The 19,813-nt window shown below is 54.8% G+C and overlaps 1 protein-coding gene across 1 annotated transcript in view; it reads right to left on the reverse strand.

The window, feature by feature from the left end:
- Window positions 1-19,347, reverse strand: part of ADAP2 (ArfGAP with dual PH domains 2) — a 77,969-nt gene extending 58,622 nt beyond the window's left edge. The window contains exon 1 of the mRNA XM_075348034.1: window positions 19,243-19,347. Within this exon, the coding sequence (XP_075204149.1) occupies window positions 19,243-19,306 (64 nt within the window). The 5' untranslated portion in view covers window positions 19,307-19,347. The remainder of the gene's footprint in view (window positions 1-19,242) is intronic.
- Window positions 19,348-19,813: the final 466 nt, after the last annotated feature.

A 19,813-nucleotide genomic window follows, 5' to 3' on the forward strand; every position in this document is an offset into this window, starting at 1 on the left:
ATGGAGTATATATATATATATATATAGGTGTCACCTCCTGCAGACCCCCCAGACCCCTCTGTGCTCCTCCTCCCACCAGACTCCTCTGTTCCCCACTCTCCAGACCACTGTCACCCCCTACAGACCCCTCTGCACCCCTTCCATCCAGACTCCTTTGTCCTCCTCCTCTCTCCAGACTCCTCTGTCCTCCTCCTCTCTCCAGACTCCTCTGTCCTCCTCCTCTCTCCAGACTCCTTTGTTCTCCTCCTCCACCCAGACTACTCTGTCCTCTTCCTCCCTCAGATCCCTCTGCCCTCTTCCTCCCTCCAGAACCCTCTGCCCTCTTCCTCCCTCAGATCCCTCTGCCCTCTTCCTCCTTCTAGATCCCTCTGCCCTCTTCCTCCCTCCAGATCCCTCTGCCCTCTTCCTCCCTCCAGATCCCTCTGTCCTCTTCCTCCCTCTAGATCCCTCTGCCCTCTTCCTCCCTCCAGATCCCTCTGCCCTCTTCCTCCCTCCAGATCCCTCTGCCCTCTTCCTCCCTCCAGATCCCTCTGTCCTCTTTCTCCCTCCAGATCCCTCTGTCCTCTTCCTCCCTCTAGATCCCTCTGCCCTCTTCCTCCCTCCAGATCCCTCTGTCCTCTTCCTCCCTCAGATCCCTCTGCCCTCTTCCTCCCTCCAGATCCCTCTGCCCTCTTCCTCCCTCCAGATCCCTCTGCCCTCTTCCTCCTTCTAGATCCCTCTGCCCTCTTCCTCCATCCAGATCCCTCTGTCCTTTTCCTCCCTCAGATCCCTCTGCCCTTTTCCTCCTTCTAGATCCCTCTGCCCTCTTCCTCCCTCCAGATCCCTCTGCCCTCTTCCTCCCTCAGATCCCTCTGCCCTCTTCCTCCTTCTAGATCCCTCTGCCCTCTTCCTCCCTCCAGATCCCTCTGCCCTCTTCCTCCCTCCAGATCCCTCTGTTCTCTTCCTCCCTCTAGATCCCCCTGCCCTCTTCCTCCCTCCAGATCCCTCTGCCCTCTTCCTCCCTCCAGATCCCTCTGCCCTCTTCCTCCCTCCAGATCCCTCTGCCCTCTTTCTCCCTCCAGATCCCTCTGTCCTCTTCCTCCCTCTAGATCCCTCTGCCCTCTTCCTCCCTCCAGATCCCTCTGCCCTCTTCCTCCCTCCAGATCCCTCTGCCCTCTTCCTTCCTCCAGATCCCTCTGTCTTCTTCCTTCCTCCAGATCCCTCTTCCCTCTTCCTCCCTCCAGATCCCTCTGCCCTCTTCCTCCCTCCAGATCCCTCTGCCCTCTTCCTCCCTCCAGATCCCTCTGCCCTCTTCCTCCCTCCAGATCCCTCTGCCCTCTTCCTCCCTCCAGATTCCTCTTCCCTCTTCCTCCCTCAGATCCCTCTGCCCTTTTCCTCCCTCCAGATCCCTGTGCCCTCTTCCTCGCTCAAGATCCCTCTGCCCTCTTCCTCGCTCAAGATCCCTCTGCCCTCTTCCTCCCTCCAGATCCCTCTGCCCTCTTCCTCCCTCCAGATCCCTCTGCCCTCTTCCTCCCTCCAGATCCCTCTGCCCTCTTCCTCCCTCCAGATCCCTCTGCCCTCTTCCTCCCTCCAGAACCCTCTGCCCTCTTCCTCCCTCCAGATCCCTCTTCCCACTTCCTCCCTCCAGATCCCTCTGCCCTCTTCCTCCCTCCAGATCCCTCTGCCCTCTTCCTCCCTCCAGATCCCTCTGCCCTCTTCTTCCTCCAGATCCCTCTGCCCTCTTCCTCCCTCCAGATCCCTCTTCCGTCTTCCTCCCTCAGATCCCTCTGCCCTTTTCCTCCCTCCAGACCCCTCTGCCCTCTTCCTCCCTCCACATCCCTCTTCCCTCTTCCTCCCTCAGATCCCTCTGCCCTCTTCCTCCCTCCAGATCCCTCTGCCCTCTTCCTCCTTGCAGATCCCTCTGCCCTATTCCTCCCTCCAGATCCCTCTGCCCTCTTCCCTCCAGATCCCTCTGCCCTCTTCCTTCCTCCAGATCACTCTGCCCTTTTACTCCCTCCAGATCCCTCTGCCCTCTTCCTTCCTCCAGATCCCTCTGCCCTCTTCCTCCCTCCAGATCCCTCTTCCTTCTTCCTCCCTCATATCCCTCTGCCCTTTTCCTCCCTCCAGATCCCTCTGCCCTTTTCCTTCCTCCAGATCCCTCTGCCCTCTTCCTCCCTCCAGATCCCTCTTCCCTCTTCTTCCTCCAGATCTCTCTGCCCTCTTCCTCCCTCCAGATCCCTCTGCCCTCTTCCTCCCTCCAGATCCCTCTGCCCTCTTCCTCCCTCCAGATCCCTCTGCCCTCTTCCTCCCTCCAGATCCCTCTGCCCTCTTCCTCCTTCCAGATCCCTCTGTCCTCTTCCTCCCTCCAGATCCCTCTGCCCTCTTCCTCCCTCCAGATTCCTTTGCCCTCTTCCTCCCTCCAGATCCCTCTGCCCTCTTCCTCCCTCCAGATCCCTCTGCCCTTTTCCTCCCTCCAGATCCCTCTGCCCTCTTCCTCCCTCCAGATTCCTTTGCCCTCTTCCTCCCTCCAGATCCCTCTGCCCTCTTCCTCCCTCCAGATTCCTTTGCCCTCTTCCTCCCTCCAGATCCCTCTGCCCTCTTCCTCCCTCCAGATCCCTCTGCCCTCTTCCTCCTTCTAGATCCATCTGCCTCTTCCTCCCTCCAGATCCCTCTGTCCTCTTCCTCCCTCAGATCCCTCTGCCCTCTTCCTCCCTCCAGATCCCTCTGCCCTCTTCCTTCCTCCAGATCACTCTGTCCTCTTCCTCCCTCCAGATCCCTCTGCCCTCTTCTTCCTCCAGATCCCTCTGCCCTCTTCCTCCCTCCAGATCCCTCTTCCGTCTTCCTCCCTCAGATCCCTCTGCCCTTTTCCTCCCTCCAGATCCCTCTGCCCTCTTCCTCCCTCCACATCCCTCTTCCCTCTTCCTCCCTCCAGATCCCTCTGCCCTCTTCCTCCCTCCAGATCCCTCTGCCCTCTTCCTCCCTCCAGATCCCTCTGCCCTCTTCCTCCCTCCAGATCCCTCTGCCCTCTTCCTCCCTCCAGATCCCTCTGCCCTCTTCCTTCCTCCAGATCACTCTGCCCTTTTCCTCCCTCCAGATCCCTCTGCCCTCTTCCTTCCTCCAGATCCCTCTGCCCTCTTCCTCCCTCCAGATCCCTCTTCCCTCTTCCTCCCTCATATCCCTCTGCCCTTTTCCTCCCTCCAGATCCCTTTGCCCTCTTCCTTCCTCCAGATCCCTCTGCCCTCTTCCTCCCTCCAGAACCCTCTTCCCTCTTCCTCCCTCCAGATCCCTCTGCCCTCTTCCTCCTTCTAGATCCCTCTGCCCTCTTCCTCCCTCCAGATCCCTCTGTCCTCTTCCTCCCTCAGATCCCTCTGCCCTCTTCCTCCCCCCAGATCCCTCTGCCCTCTTCCTTCCTCCAGATCACTCTGCCCTCTTCCTCCCTCCAGATCCCTCTGCCCTCTTCCTTCCTCCAGATCCCTCTGCCCTCTTCCTCCCTCCAGATCCCTCTGCCCTCTTCCTCCCTCCACATCCCTCTTCCCTCTTCCTCCCTCCAGATCCCTCTGCCCTCTTCCTCCCTCCAGATCCCTCTGCCCTCTTCCTCCCTCCAGATCCCTCTACCCTCTTTCGCCCTTCAAATCCCTCTGCCCTCTTCCTCCCTCTAGATCCCTCTGCCCTTTTCCTCCCTCCAGATCCCTCTGCCCTCTTCCTCTCGCCAGATCCCTCTGTCCTCTTCCTTACTTCAGATCCCTCTGCCCTCTTCCTCGCTCAAGATCCCTCTGCCCTCTTCCTCGCTCAAGATCCCTCTGCCCTCTTCCTCCCTCCAGATCCCTCTGCCCTCTTCCTCCCTCCAGATCCCTGTGCCCTCTTCCTCCCTCCAGAACCCTCTGCCCTCTTCCTCCCTCCAGATCCCTCTGCCCTCTTCCTCCCTCCAGATCCCTCTGCCCTCTTCCTCCTTCTAGATCCATCTGCCTCTTCCTCCCTCCAGATCCCTCTGTCCTCTTCCTCCCTCAGATCCCTCTGCCCTCTTCCTCCCTCCAGATCCCTCTGCCCTCTTCCTTCCTCCAGATCACTCTGTCCTCTTCCTCCCTCCAGATCCCTCTGCCCTCTTCTTCCTCCAGATCCCTCTGCCCTCTTCCTCCCTCCAGATCCCTCTTCCGTCTTCCTCCCTCAGATCCCTCTGCCCTTTTCCTCCCTCCAGATCCCTCTGCCCTCTTCCTCCCTCCACATCCCTCTTCCCTCTTCCTCCCTCCAGATCCCTCTGCCCTCTTCCTCCCTCCAGATCCCTCTGCCCTCTTCCTCCCTCCAGATCCCTCTGCCCTCTTCCTCCCTCCAGATCCCTCTGCCCTCTTCCTCCCTCCAGATCCCTCTGCCCTCTTCCTTCCTCCAGATCACTCTGCCCTTTTCCTCCCTCCAGATCCCTCTGCCCTCTTCCTTCCTCCAGATCCCTCTGCCCTCTTCCTCCCTCCAGATCCCTCTTCCCTCTTCCTCCCTCATATCCCTCTGCCCTTTTCCTCCCTCCAGATCCCTCTGCCCTCTTCCTTCCTCCAGATCCCTCTGCCCTCTTCCTCCCTCCAGATCCCTCTTCCCTCTTCCTCCCTCATATCCCTCTGCCCTTTTCCTCCCTCCAGATCCCTCTGCCCTCTTCCTCCCTCCACATCCCTCTTCCTCCCTCCAGATTCCTCTGCCCTCTTCCTCCCTCCAGATCCCTCTGCCCTCTTCCTCCCTCTAGATCCCTCTGCCCTCTTCCTCCCTCCAGATCCCTCTGCCCTCTTCCTCCCTCCAGATCCCTCTGCCCTCTTCCTCCCTCCAGATCCCTCTGCCCTCTTCCTCCTTCTAGATCCCTCTGCCCTCTTCCTCCCTCCAGATCCCTCTGTCCTCTTCCTCCCTCAGATCCCTCTGCCCTCTTCCTCCCTCCAGATCCCTCTGCCCTCTTCCTTCCTCCAGATCACTCTGTCCTCTTCCTCCCTCCAGATCCCTCTGCCCTCTTCTTCCTCCAGATCCCTCTGCCCTCTTCCTCCCTCCAGATCCCTCTTCCGTCTTCCTCCCTCAGATCCCTCTGCCCTTTTCCTCCCTCCAGACCCCTCTGCCCTCTTCCTCCCTCCACATCCCTCTTCCCTCTTCCTCCCTCAGATCCCTCTGCCCTCTTCCTCCCTCCAGATCCCTCTGCCCTCTTCCTCCTTGCAGATCCCTCTGCCCTATTCCTCCCTCCAGATCCCTCTGCCCTCTTCCCTCCAGATCCCTCTGCCCTCTTCCTTCCTCCAGATCACTCTGCCCTTTTACTCCCTCCAGATCCCTCTGCCCTCTTCCTTCCTCCAGATCCCTCTGCCCTCTTCCTCCCTCCAGATCCCTCTTCCTTCTTCCTCCCTCATATCCCTCTGCCCTTTTCCTCCCTCCAGATCCCTCTGCCCTTTTCCTTCCTCCAGATCCCTCTGCCCTCTTCCTCCCTCCAGATCCCTCTTCCCTCTTCTTCCTCCAGATCTCTCTGCCCTCTTCCTCCCTCCAGATCCCTCTGCCCTCTTCCTCCCTCCAGATCCCTCTGCCCTCTTCCTCCCTCCAGATCCCTCTGCCCTCTTCCTCCCTCCAGATCCCTCTGCCCTCTTCCTCCTTCCAGATCCCTCTGTCCTCTTCCTCCCTCCAGATCCCTCTGCCCTCTTCCTCCCTCCAGATTCCTTTGCCCTCTTCCTCCCTCCAGATCCCTCTGCCCTCTTCCTCCCTCCAGATCCCTCTGCCCTTTTCCTCCCTCCAGATCCCTCTGCCCTCTTCCTCCCTCCAGATTCCTTTGCCCTCTTCCTCCCTCCAGATCCCTCTGCCCTCTTCCTCCCTCCAGATTCCTTTGCCCTCTTCCTCCCTCCAGATCCCTCTGCCCTCTTCCTCCCTCCAGATCCCTCTGCCCTCTTCCTCCTTCTAGATCCATCTGCCTCTTCCTCCCTCCAGATCCCTCTGTCCTCTTCCTCCCTCAGATCCCTCTGCCCTCTTCCTCCCTCCAGATCCCTCTGCCCTCTTCCTTCCTCCAGATCACTCTGTCCTCTTCCTCCCTCCAGATCCCTCTGCCCTCTTCTTCCTCCAGATCCCTCTGCCCTCTTCCTCCCTCCAGATCCCTCTTCCGTCTTCCTCCCTCAGATCCCTCTGCCCTTTTCCTCCCTCCAGATCCCTCTGCCCTCTTCCTCCCTCCACATCCCTCTTCCCTCTTCCTCCCTCCAGATCCCTCTGCCCTCTTCCTCCCTCCAGATCCCTCTGCCCTCTTCCTCCCTCCAGATCCCTCTGCCCTCTTCCTCCCTCCAGATCCCTCTGCCCTCTTCCTCCCTCCAGATCCCTCTGCCCTCTTCCTTCCTCCAGATCACTCTGCCCTTTTCCTCCCTCCAGATCCCTCTGCCCTCTTCCTTCCTCCAGATCCCTCTGCCCTCTTCCTCCCTCCAGATCCCTCTTCCCTCTTCCTCCCTCATATCCCTCTGCCCTTTTCCTCCCTCCAGATCCCTCTGCCCTCTTCCTTCCTCCAGATCCCTCTGCCCTCTTCCTCCCTCCAGATCCCTCTTCCCTCTTCCTCCCTCATATCCCTCTGCCCTTTTCCTCCCTCCAGATCCCTCTGCCCTCTTCCTCCCTCCACATCCCTCTTCCTCCCTCCAGATTCCTCTGCCCTCTTCCTCCCTCCAGATCCCTCTGCCCTCTTCCTCCCTCTAGATCCCTCTGCCCTCTTCCTCCCTCCAGATCCCTCTGCCCTCTTCCTCCCTCCAGATCCCTCTGCCCTCTTCCTCCCTCCAGATCCCTCTGCCCTCTTCCTCCTTCTAGATCCCTCTGCCCTCTTCCTCCCTCCAGATCCCTCTGTCCTCTTCCTCCCTCAGATCCCTCTGCCCTCTTCCTCCCTCCAGATCCCTCTGCCCTCTTCCTTCCTCCAGATCACTCTGTCCTCTTCCTCCCTCCAGATCCCTTTGCCCTCTTCTTCCTCCAGATCCCTCTGCCCTCTTCCTCCCTCCAGATCCCTCTTCCGTCTTCCTCCCTCAGATCCCTCTGCCCTTTTCCTCCCTCCAGACCCCTCTGCCCTCTTCCTCCCTCCACATCCCTCTTCCCTCTTCCTCCCTCAGATCCCTCTGCCCTCTTCCTCCCTCCAGATCCCTCTGCCCTCTTCCTCCCTGCAGATCCCTCTGCCCTATTCCTCCCTCCAGATCCCTCTGCCCTCTTCCCTCCAGATCCCTCTGCCCTCTTCCTTCCTCCAGATCACTCTGCCCTTTTCCTCCCTCCAGATCCCTCTGCCCTCTTCCTTCCTCCAGATCCCTCTGCCCTCTTCCTCCCTCCAGATCCCTCTTCCTTCTTCCTCCCTCATATCCCTCTGCCCTTTTCCTCCCTCCAGATCCCTCTGCCCTTTTCCTTCCTCCAGATCCCTCTGCCCTCTTCCTCCCTCCAGATCCCTCTTCCCTCTTCTTCCTCCAGATCTCTCTGCCCTCTTCCTCCCTCCAGATCCCTCTGCCCTCTTCCTCCCTCCAGATCCCTCTGCCCTCTTCCTCCCTCCAGATCCCTCTGCCCTCTTCCTCCCTCCAGATCCCTCTGCCCTCTTCCTCCTTCCAGATCCCTCTGTCCTCTTCCTCCCTCCAGATCCCTCTGCCCTCTTCCTCCCTCCAGATTCCTTTGCCCTCTTCCTCCCTCCAGATCCCTCTGCCCTCTTCCTCCCTCCAGATCCCTCTGCCCTTTTCCTCCCTCCAGATCCCTCTGCCCTCTTCCTCCCTCCAGATTCCTTTGCCCTCTTCCTCCCTCCAGATCCCTCTGCCCTCTTCCTCCCTCCAGATTCCTTTGCCCTCTTCCTCCCTCCAGATCCCTCTGCCCTCTTCCTCCCTCCAGATCCCTCTGCCCTTTTCCTCCCTCCAGATCCCTCTGCCCTCTTCCTCCCTCCAGATTCCTTTGCCCTCTTCCTCCCTCCAGATCCCTCTGCCCTCTTCCTCCCTCCAGATCCCTCTGCCCTTTTCCTCCCTCCAGATCCCTCTGCCCTTTTCCTCCCTCCAGATCCCTCTGCCTCCCTTCAGACTCCTCTATTGTCCTTTCTCCTACAGACTCCTCTGTCCTCCTTCCTGCAGATTCCTCTGTCTTCCTCTTCCCTTCAGACTCCTCTGCCCCCCTACCTCCAGACTTGTTTTTCCTCTTTCTCCCTCCAGATCCTTCTGATCCCCTCCAGACTCCTCTGTCCTCCTTCCTGCAGATTCCTCAGTCTTCCTCTTCCCTCCAGACTCCTCTCCATCCTCCTCCCTTCAGACTCCTCTGTCCTCCTTCCTGCAGATTCCTCTGTCTTCCTCTTTCCTCCAGACTCCTCTCCACCCTCCTCCCTTCAGACTCCTCTGCCCCCCCTACCTCCAGACTTGTTTTTCCTCTTTCTCCTTCCAGATCCTTCTGATTCCCTCCAAACTCCTCTGTCCTCCTCCCTGCAGACTGGTCTTTCCTCCCTTTTCTCTCTCAGACCCTGTGTACTCGCCGATTGTCATACCGGCATCAGACGCTGTTCACACTACAGATTCTGACACTGACTTTGTTTTTTTGGGGGTTTTTTTTGTGTTTCTGAGTTACACATACCGGCTCGGGCGTCGATCAGCTGTGTGCTCATGTATGGCCAGGCTAGCATGAGTTAACCTCTGTCATTACATGTAGTAGTTGGAAACCTATCACCTTTGCTTCCTGCCTTTTTAAGATGGTGGAATCTGTCTTCTCACGCCGACTATAGCTTTGCTATGTTGGTCCATGTGCTGTTGTGTCCCCGTCCCTGCTGGTGATTATATTGTGTGGGACTTGGAGTTGTTGTGGAGTTCTCCTGTTGTCTTGTTGTTTTCTCCCTGCTCTTATTTTCCTCCTTACCCCTTATTGTCTTATTCCTCTGTGTGAGCTGCTGAGAGATAGAGTAGGAGGGAGGGGATATATGATCAGGGCTGGTCAGGAGCAGGGTCAGGAAGGCGGCTCAGACATCCTCACCTTCAGAGGTAACTCTGAGATCAGGAATAGCTGGGCAGGTCTAGAGACCCCTGTCCCCAGCTTTCACCATCACATCCATGACACCTGTCCTCTACAAACCCTTCTTTCACTGAAGAGACTTTTGTCCTCCAGACCAAACCTGAGGCTCCTTTATCCCCTTCAGTCTTCTGTAGACTCCTCGGACCCCTATAGATCCCCGAGCATCCTCCAGATCACTAATCCTAATACCAACTCTTCCTCCATATTCAGCCATCTTGACCATATTGATCCCGGTGATCTCTGCACCGTCAGCAGTAATGGATCCCGGTGATCTCTGCATCGTCAGCAGTAATGGATCCCAGTGATCTCTGCACCACCAGCAGTAATGGATCCCGGTGATCTCTGCACCGTCAGCAGTAATGGATCCCGTGATCTCTGCACCATCAGCAGTAATAAATCCCGGTGATCTCTGCATCGTCAGCAGTAATGGATCCCAGTGATCTCTGCACCACCAGCAGTAATGGATCCCGGTGATCTCTGCACAGTCAGCAGTAATGGATCCCGGTGATCTCTGCACCGTCAGCAGTAATAAATCCCGGTGATCTCTGCATCGTCAGCAGTAATGGATCCCAGTGATCTCTGCACCATCAGCAGTAATGGATCCCGATGATCTCTGCACCGTCAGCAGTAATGGATCCCGGTGATCGCTGCACCGGCAGCAGTAATGGACCCTGGTGATCTCTGTCCCGTAACCAGTAATGGATTCCAGTGGTGCACCGGATCTCTGCACCATCAGTAGTAATGGACCCCGCTGATCTCTGTAGACTATCTGCTAATACTTTCTGTTATCAGGTATCTCAGGCTGACTGCTGTAGCACAGCAAAATACAATCTATTGTTCCCTGTTATCAGCCATTCTCGGTGAGGTCGGTGGGAGTCGTTGCTTTGCTCCAGTGCTCGCCCTCCTAACGTTGCAGCCATTCCACGGAACCATTGAACTTATCCTGAGTGTGAACAGCGGCAAGAAGCTGCAAAGTCCAAATACACGGAGAATCTTCAGGGCCAAAGAGGAGAAGTGAAAGAGGCGTCAGCAGGATGTGGTCAGCGCCACCGCCGCGGGAAAGACGGGAAAAGCAGCCACGCTTCCAGCCAGGAAATTGCGCCATATCTACTAACAGCTGCCGAGATTTACTAGAATCATGTATGACCAATAATGGGAAATGCAGCATCAACCTCCGACCACTCGCGGTCACAATTGTTGATCCCCCCCGCCCCTCGCCCCTTGCCCCTCGCCCCTCGATTAATGAAATAAAACCCCACAATGGTCACAGAAATAACCGGAATCTGACAAAAGTAATAATAAATAAAAAATCTATGAAGATGAACAGATGACGTCAGACATTGCTGCTTTTCTGCTTCCACTCATGAAACCGGCCTGGACAGAAATGATGGCGCCCCTGAATATAATGTGACAAAAGGGACATGTTACATCAAGGTGTGTCCACTAATTAGCATCACAGGTGTCTACAATCTTATAATCAGTCAGTGGCCTGCATATAGGGATACTGATACTCACTGTGCTGTTTGGTGACATGGTGTGTACCACACTCAACATGGAATAGAAGAAGCGAAGGAAAGAGTTGTCTCAGGAGATTAGAAAGAGAAAATTATAGACAAGCATGTTAAAGGTAAAGGTTATAAGACCATCTCCAAGCAGCTTGATGTTCCTGTGACTACAGTTGCACATATTCAGAAATGTAAGATCCATGGGACTGTAGCCAACCTCCCTGAAACGTCTGGAGAAGGCGACCTTCACACACCAGACACAAGGAGACGTTTGCTCTTGAGGAGCTGCCAAAATACCTGTCAAGAGGCGCAGAGGTCTCAATGACAGTTACAAGAATCGTCTGATTGCAGTGTTTGCCTCAAAAGGGTGTGCAACAAAATATTAAGTGGAGGAGGAAGAGGAGGAGAAGGAGGAGGAGGGAAGGAGGAGGAGGAGAAGTAGGGTTAGGAAGAAAAGGTGAGAGGGGAGAAGGAGGGGGAGGAGGAGGGAAGGAGGAGAAGTAGGGTTAGGAAGATGAGGTGAGGGGGAGGAGGAGGAGGAGAAAAAGAGGAGAAGGAGGAGGGGAAGGGGGAGAGGGATGAGGAGGGGGAGGAGGAGGGGAGGAGAGGAGGAGGAGGAGAAAGAGAAGAAGTAGGGTTAGGAAGAAGAGGAGAGAGGGGAGGAGAGGGAGGGGGAGGGGGAGGAGGAAGAGGAGAAGTAGGGTTAGGAAGAAGAGGAGAGGGGGGAGGAGAGGGAGGAGGAGGAGGAAGAGGAGAAGTAGGGTTAGGAAGAAGAGGAGAGGGGGGAGAAGAGGGAGGAGGATGGGGAGGAGGAGAAGGAGGAAAAAGAGGAAAAGGAGGAGGGAAAGGGGGACAGGGATGAGGAGGAGGGGGAGGAGGAGAAAGAGGAGAAGTAGGGTTAGGAAGAAGAGGAGAGGGGGGGGAGAGGGAGGAGGAGGGGGAGAAGGAGGAGAAGGAGGAAAAAGAGAAGAAGGAGGAGGGGAAGGGGGACAGGGATGAGGAGGGGGAGGAGGAGGAGGAGGGGGAGGAGGAGGAGAAAGAGGAGAAGTAGGGTTAGGAAGAAGAGGAGAGGGGGAGGAGAGGGAGGAGGGGAGGAGGAGGAGAAGGAGGAAAAAGAGGAGAAGGAGGAGGGGAAGGGGGACAGGGATGAGGAGGGGGAGGAGGAGGAGAAAGAGGAGAAGTAGGGTTAGTAAGAAGAGGAGAGGGGGAGGAGAGGGAGGAAGAGGGGGAGGTGGAGGAGAAGGAGGAAAAAGAGGAGAAGGAGGAGGGGAAGGGGGACAGGGATGAGGAGGGGGAGGAAGAGGGGAGGAGGAGGAGAAAGAGGAGAAGTAGGGTTAGGAAGAAGAGGAGAGGGGGGAGGAGAGGGAGGAGGGGAGGAGGAGGAGAAGGAGGAAAAAGAGGAGAAGGAGGAGGGGAAGGGGGACGGGATGAGGAGGGGGAGGAGGAGGAGGGGGAGGAGGAGGAGAAAGAGGAGAAGTAGGGTTAGGAAGAAGAGGAGAGGGGGGAGGAGAGGGAGGAGGAGGGGGAGGAGGAGGAAGAGAAGGAGGAAAAAGAGGAGAAGGAGGAGGGGAAGGGGGACAGGGATGAGGAGGGGGAGGAGGGGGAGGAGGAGAAAGAGGAGAAGTAGGGTTAGGAAGCAGAGGAGAGGGGGAGGAGAGGGAGGAGGAGGGGGAGGAGGAGGAAGAGAAGGAGGAAAAAGAGAAGAAGGAGGAGGGGAAGGGGGAGAATGATGAGGAGGGAGGAGGAGGAGAAAGAGGAGAAGTAGGGTTAGGAAGAAGAGGAGAGTGGGGAGGAGAGGGAGGAGAAGGAGGAAAAAGAGGAGAAGGAGGAGGGGAAGGGGGAGAGGGATGAGGAGGGATGAGGAGGAGGAGAAAGAGGAGAAGTAGGGTTAGGAAGAAGAGGAGAGGGGGGAGGAGAGGGAGGAGGAGGAGGAGAAGGAGGAAAAAGAGGAGAAGGAGGAGGGGAAAGGGGTGAGGGATGAGGAGGGGGAGGAGGAGGAGGAGAAAGAGGAGAAGTAGGGTTAGGAAGAACAGGTGAGGGGGAGGAGAGGGAGGAGGAGGAAGAGAAGGAGGAAAAAGAGGAGAAGGAGGAGGGGAAGGGGGAGAGGGATGAGGAGTGAGGAGGAGGAGAAAGAGGAGAAGTAGGGTTAGGAAGAAGAGGAGAGGGGGGAGGAGAGGGAGGAGAAGGAGGAAAAAGAGGAGAAGGAGGAGGTGAAAGGGGAGAGGGATGAGGAGGGAGGAGGAGGAGGAGGAGGAGGAAGAGAAAGAGGAGAAGTAGGGTTAGGAAGAATAGGAGAGGGGGGAGGAGAGGTAGGAGGAGGAGGAGAAGGAGGAAAAAGAGGAGAAGGAGGAGGGGAAGGGGGAGAGGGATAAGGAGGGGGAGGAGGAAAAGGAAGAGGAGAAGAGCGCCATCTGTTTCTGTTCAAGACAACTTTAGGAGTTTTATTTTTAAAAAAATATCTAAGGAGGCAGAAAAGCAGCAATGTCAGACGTCATCTGTTCATTTTCATAGATTTTTTTATTATTACTTTTGTCAGATTCCGGTGATTTCTGTGACCATTGTGGGGTTTCTTTCATTAAACGAGGGGCGAGGGACAAACAATGTTTAACATGTACATATATAGCAGGTACCAACATAGCCAGGAGATGAGCGCTAATCCACAACATAGCCAGGAGAGGAGAGGTAATACACAACATAGCCAGGGGAGGAGCGCTAATACACAACATAGCCAGGGGAGGAGCGCTAATACACAACATAGCCAGGGGAGGAGCGCTAATACACAACATAGCCAGGGGAGGAGTGCTAATACACAACATAGCCAGGGGAGGAGTGCTAATACACAACATAGCCAGGGGAGGAGTGCTAATACACAACATAGTCAGGGGAGGAGTGCTAATACACAACATAGCCAGGAGAGGAGCGCAAATACACAACATAGCCAGGAGAGGAGCGCTAATACACAACATAGCCAGGAGATGAGCGCTAATACACAACATAGCCAGGAGAGGAGCGCTAATACACAACATAGCCAGGAGATGAGCGCTAATCCACAACATAGCCAGGAGAGGAGCGCTAAAACACAACATAGCCAGGAGAGGAGCGCTAAAACACAACATAGCCAGGAGAGGAGCGCTAAAACACAACATAGCCAGGAGAGGAGCGCTAATACACAACATAGCCAGGAGAGGAGCGCTAATACACAACATAGCCAGGAGAGGAGCGCTAAAACACAACATAGCCAGGAGAGGAGCGCTAAAACACAACATAGCCAGGAGAGGAGCGCTAATACACAACATAGCCAGGAGAGGAGCGCTAATACACAACATAGCCAGGAGAGGAGCGCTAATACACAACATAGCCAGGAGAGGAGCGCTAATTCACAACATAGCCAGGAGAGGAGCGCTAATACACAACATAGCCAGGAGAGGAGCGCTAATACACAACATAGCCAGGAGAGGAGCGCTAATCCACAACATAGCCAGGGGACGAGAGCTAATCCACAACATAGCCAGGAGATGAGCGCTAATCCACAACATAGCCAGGGGACGAGAGCTAATCCACAACATAGCCAGGAGATGAGCGCTAATCCACAACATAGCCAGGGGACGAGAGCTAATCCACAACATAGCCAGGAGATGAGCGCTAATCCACAATATAGCCAGCAGATGAGCGCTAATACACAACATAGCCAGGAGAGGAGCGCTAATCCACAACATAGCCAGGAGAGGAGCGCTAATTCACAACATAGCCAGGAGAGGAGCGCTAATACACAACATAGCCAGGAGAGGAGCGCTAATACACAACATAGCCAGGAGAGGAGTGCTAATCCACAACATAGCCAGGAGAGGAGCGCTAATCCACAACATAACCAGGAGAGGAGCGCTAATCCACAACATAGCCAGGAGAGGAGCGCTAATCCACAACATAGCCAAGAGAGGAGCGTTAATCCACAACATAGCCAGGAGAGGAGCGCTAATACACAACATAGCCAGGAGAGGAGAGCTAATCCACAACATAGCCAGGAGAGGAGCGCTAATCCACAACATAGCCAGGAGATGAGCGCTAATACACAACATAGCCAGGAGAGGAGCGCTAATCCACAACATAGCCAGGAGAGGAGAGCTAATCCACAACATAGCCAAGAGAGGAGCGCTAATCCACAACATAGCCAGGAGAGGAGCGCTAATACACAACATAGCCAGGAGAGGAGAGCTAATCCACAACATAGCCAGGAGAGGAGCGCTAATCCACAACATAGCCAGGAGAGGAGCGCTAATACACAACATAGCCAGGAGAGGAGCGCTAATCCACAACATAGCCAGGAGAGGAGAGCTAATCCACAACATAGCCAGGAGAGGAGCACTAATCCACAACATAGCCAGGAGAGGAGCGCTAATCCACAACATAGCCAGGAGAGGAGCGCTAATACACAACATAGCCAGGAGAGGAGTGCTAATCCACAACATAGCCAGGAGAGGAGCGCTAATCCACAACATAGCCAGGAGAGGAGCGCTAATCCACAACATAGCCAGGAGAGGAGCGCTAATCCACAACATAGCCAGGGGACGAGAGCTAATCCACAACATAGCCAGGAGAGGAGCGCTAATACACAACATAGCCAGGAGAGGAGCGCTAATACACAACATAGCCAGGAGAGGACCGCTAATACACAACATAGCCAGGAGATGAGCGCTAATCCACAACATAGCCAGGAGAGGAGCGCTAGTCCACAACATAGCCAGGAGAGGAGCGCTAATCCACAACATAGCCAGGAGAGGAGCGCTAATCCACAACATAGCCAGGAGAGGAGCGCTAATACACAACATAGCCAGGAGAGGAGCGCTAATACACAACATAGCCAGGAGAGGAGCGCTAATCCACAACATAGCCAGGAGAGGAGCGCTAATCCACAACATAGCCAGGAGAGGAGCGCTAATACACAACATAGCCAGGAGAAGAGCGCTAATCCACAACATAGCCAGGAGAGGAGCGCTAATCCACAACATAGCCAGGAGAGGAGAGCTAATACACAACATAGCCAGGAGAGGAGCGCTAATCCACAACATAACCAGGAGAGGAGCGCTAATCCACAACATAGCCAGGAGAGGAGCGCTAATCCACAACATAGCCAAGAGAGGAGCGCTAATCCACAACATAGCCAGGAGAGGAGCGCTAATCCACAACATAGCCAGGAGAGGAGCGCTAATACACAACATAGCCAGGAGAGGAGTGCTAATCCACAACATAGCCAGGAGAGGAGCGCTAATACACAACATAGCCAGGAGAGGAGCGCTAATACACAACATAGCCAGGAGAGGAGCGCTAATACACAACATAGCCAGGAGAGGAGCGCTAATCAACAACATAAAGATTGAAAAATTGTAAAGAAAAAAACAAAAACATTTAACTGAAAACGTCGTCTCATCCAGTAGGATAGCGGACCCTCAACTTTAAGGGTTTTTTTTAACTTTTTAGTCAATTTTCCCGGCTGAATTTGTAACTCCTAATCCAGGACACGGATGCCTAACCCATGACATGGACCCCTAATGCAGGACTCAGACCCCAAGCCCAGAACATGGACCCCTAACCCAGGACACAGTTCTCTAACCAAGAACATTGACCCTAACCAAGAACACAGACCCCAAGCCCAGAACATGGACCCCTAACCCAGGACACAGACCCATAACCAAGAACATGGACCCCTAACCAAGAACACAGACCCCAAGCCCAGAACATGGACCCCTAACCCAGGATACAGATCTCTAACCAAGAACACGGACCCCTAACCAAGAACACAGACCCCAATCCCAGAACATGGACCCCCAACCCAGGACATAGACCCATAACCAAGAACATGGACCTCTAACCAAAAACACAGACCCCCAGAACATGGACCCCTAACCCAGGACACAGACCCATAACCAAGAACATGGACCCCTAACCAAGAACACAGACCTCAAGCCCAGAACATGGACCCCTAACCCAGGACACAGATCTCTAACCAAGAACACGGACCTCTAACCCAGAACATGGACCCCTAACCCAGGACACAGTTCTCTAACCAAGAACATTGACCCCTAACCAAGAACACAGACCCCAAGCCCAGAACATGGACCCCTAACCCAGGACACAGACCCATAACCAAGAACATGGACCCCTAACCAAGAACACAGACCCCAAGCCCAGAACATGGACCCCTAACCCAGGATACAGATCTCTAACCAAGAACACGGACCCCTAACCAAGAACACAGACCCCAATCCCAGAACATGGACCCCCAACCCAGGACATAGACCCATAACCAAGAACATGGACCTCTAACCAAAAACACAGACCCCCAGAACATGGACCCCTAACCCAGGACACAGATCCATAACCAAGAACATGGACCCCTAACCAAGAACACAGACCCCAAGCCCAGAACATGGACCCCTAACCCAGGACACAGATCTCTAACCAAGAACACGGACCTCTAACCCAGAACATGGACCCCTAACCCAGAACATGGACCCCTAACCCAACACATGTACCCCTAACCAAAAACACAGACCCCCAGAACATGGACCCCTAACCCAGGACATGGACCCCTAACCCAGAACATGGACCCCTAACCCAACACATGTACCCCTAACCAAAAACACAGACCCCCAGAACATGGACCCCTAACCCAGGACACAGATCTGTAACCAAGAACACGGACCTCTAACCCAGAACATGGACCCCTAACCCAGAACATGGACCCCTAACCCAACATATGTACGCCTAACCAAAAACACAGACCCCCAGAACATGGACCCCTAACGCAGGACACAGATCTCTAACCAAGAACACGGACCTCAAACCCAGAACATGGACCCCAAACCCAGGACACAGATCTCTAACCAAGAACACGGACCTCAAACCCAGAACATGGACCCCTAACCCAGGACACAGATCTCTAACCAAGAACATGGACCCCTAACCAAGAACACAGACCCCAAGCCCAGAACATGGACCCCTAACCCAGGACACATATCTCTAACCAATAACACGGACCTCTAACCCAGAACATGGACCCCTAACCCAGAACATGGACCCCTAACCCAACATATGTACCCCTAACCAAAAACACAGACCCCCAGAACATGGACCCCTAACGCAGGACACAGATCTCTAACCAAGAACACAGACCCCAAGCCCAGAACATGGACCCCTAACCCAGGACACAGATCTCTAAGCAAGAACACGGACCTCAAACCCAGAACATAGACCCCTAACCAAAAACACAGACCCCAAGCCCAGAACATGGACCCCTAACCCAGGACACAGATCTTTAACCAAGAACATGGACCCCTAACCAAGAACACAGACCCCAAGCCCAGAATATGGACCCCTAACCCAGGACACAGATCTCTAACCAAGAACACGGACCTCTAACCCAGAACATGGACCCCTAACCCAGAACATGGACCCCTAACCAAAAACACAGACCCCAAGCCCAGAACATGGACCCCTAACCCAGGACACAGATCTCTAACCAAGAACACGGACTCATAACCAAGAACATGGACCCCTAACCCAGGACACAGACCCATAACCAAGAACACGGACCTCAAACCCAGAACATGAACCCCAAACCGAGGACACAGACCCCTAACCCAACACACGAACCCCTAACCAAGAACATGGACCCCTAACCCAAAAATGAACCCCTAATCGAGGACACACATCGTGCCCAATACACGAACCCAAGTCCAGGACATGGACCCCTAACCAAGCATTGGCCTTGTGCCTAGTAAACAGACCCCTAACCCAGAACACACCCTCCGTCTTCGGGACATAAACCTCTAATCCAGAACACATGATGGACAGAACCTTTAGTCCAGGATCCAGTGTACATTACACAGCAGGGCTCATCACACATTTCATTTTTGTAGGACCCTTAGTGACCCCCAGTAGCTGAGAATATTAGTGTACCGTGTACTTTGCACCAGAAGATGCCCATGATCTGCACCACAGTTGGCCGCACACAGACCTGTCCGTACATTTCTATCCTTTTCCTAGAACAGATCATTCCTGGAGATTATGCCGATTACCACTCGTTCTGCTCCAGGAACCTTATGTGGTGGTCTGGAGACATATTGTGGTGGTCTGCCATATTCTGGAACAGGGGAAGATCCAGATGTGCCATATTCTGGGTGCGAAGTGCAGGGGGAGCTCCAGATATGCCATATTCTGGAACAGGGGGAGCTCCAGATGTGCCATATTCTGGAACAGGGGGAGCTCCAGATGTGCCATATTCTGGGTGCGAAGTGCAGGGGGAGCTCCAGATATGCCATATTCTGGAACAGGGGGAGCTCCAGATGTGCCATATTCTGGAACAGGGGAAGATCCAGATGTGCCATATTCTGGGTGCGAAGTGCAGGGGGAGCTCCAGATATGCCATATTCTGGAACAGGGGGAGCTCCAGATGTGCCATATTCTGGAACAGGGGGAGCTCCAGATGTGCCATATTCTGGTGCCAGGTGCAGGGGGAGCTCCAGATGTGCCATATTCTGGTGCAAGGGGAGCTCCAGATGTGCCATATTCTGGAACAGGGGGAGCTCCAGATGTGCCATATTCTGGGTGCGAAGTGCAGGGGGAGCTCCAGATATGCCATATTCTGGTGCCAGGTGCAGGGGGAGCTCCAGATGTGCCATATTCTGGAACAGGGGAAGCCCCAGATGTGCCATATTCTGGAACAGGGGGAGCTCCAGATGTGCCATATTCTGGTGTCAGGTGCAGGGGGAGCTCTTACCTGCCTGTCCACAGTCTGCACATCGCGAGTTCTCCGGGAGCAGCAGCAGTTCCTGCACAGACATGCTGAGGAGTTACTGAGTGGCCATGACTCTGCCCGGCTCTAGTAGGGTCAGGTGTGAGCTCAGAGCCCTGCCTGAAAGTGTTCAGTAACAAAACAAGGAAGTCTCTCCCGGCCGCAGGCTACACGCCCCTCTGGCAGCTGCTTCCCTTTTTTAGGTTATTGACCGAGTATTCACAATCCAGGTAAAGAACAGAAAAAGAACTGAGCGGTCACAACTCCCCCCTAAATATCAGGCTCAGCTCTGCCTAATTATCAAATATCAGGCTCAGCTCTGCCTAATCATCAAATATCAGGCTCAGCTCTGCCTAATCATCAAATATCAGGCTCAGCTCTGCCTAATCATCAAATATCAGGCTCAGCTCTGCCTAATCATCAAATATCAGGCTCACCTCTGCCTAATAATCAAATACCAGGCTCAGCTCTGCCTAATCATCAAACATCAGGCTCACCTCTGCCTAATCATCAAATATCAGGCTCAGCTCTGCCTAATAATCAAATATCAGGCTCA

This window comes from Anomaloglossus baeobatrachus, chromosome 5 (genome assembly GCF_048569485.1).
Source record: "Anomaloglossus baeobatrachus isolate aAnoBae1 chromosome 5, aAnoBae1.hap1, whole genome shotgun sequence".
Lineage (NCBI taxonomy): Eukaryota > Metazoa > Chordata > Amphibia > Anura > Aromobatidae > Anomaloglossus > Anomaloglossus baeobatrachus.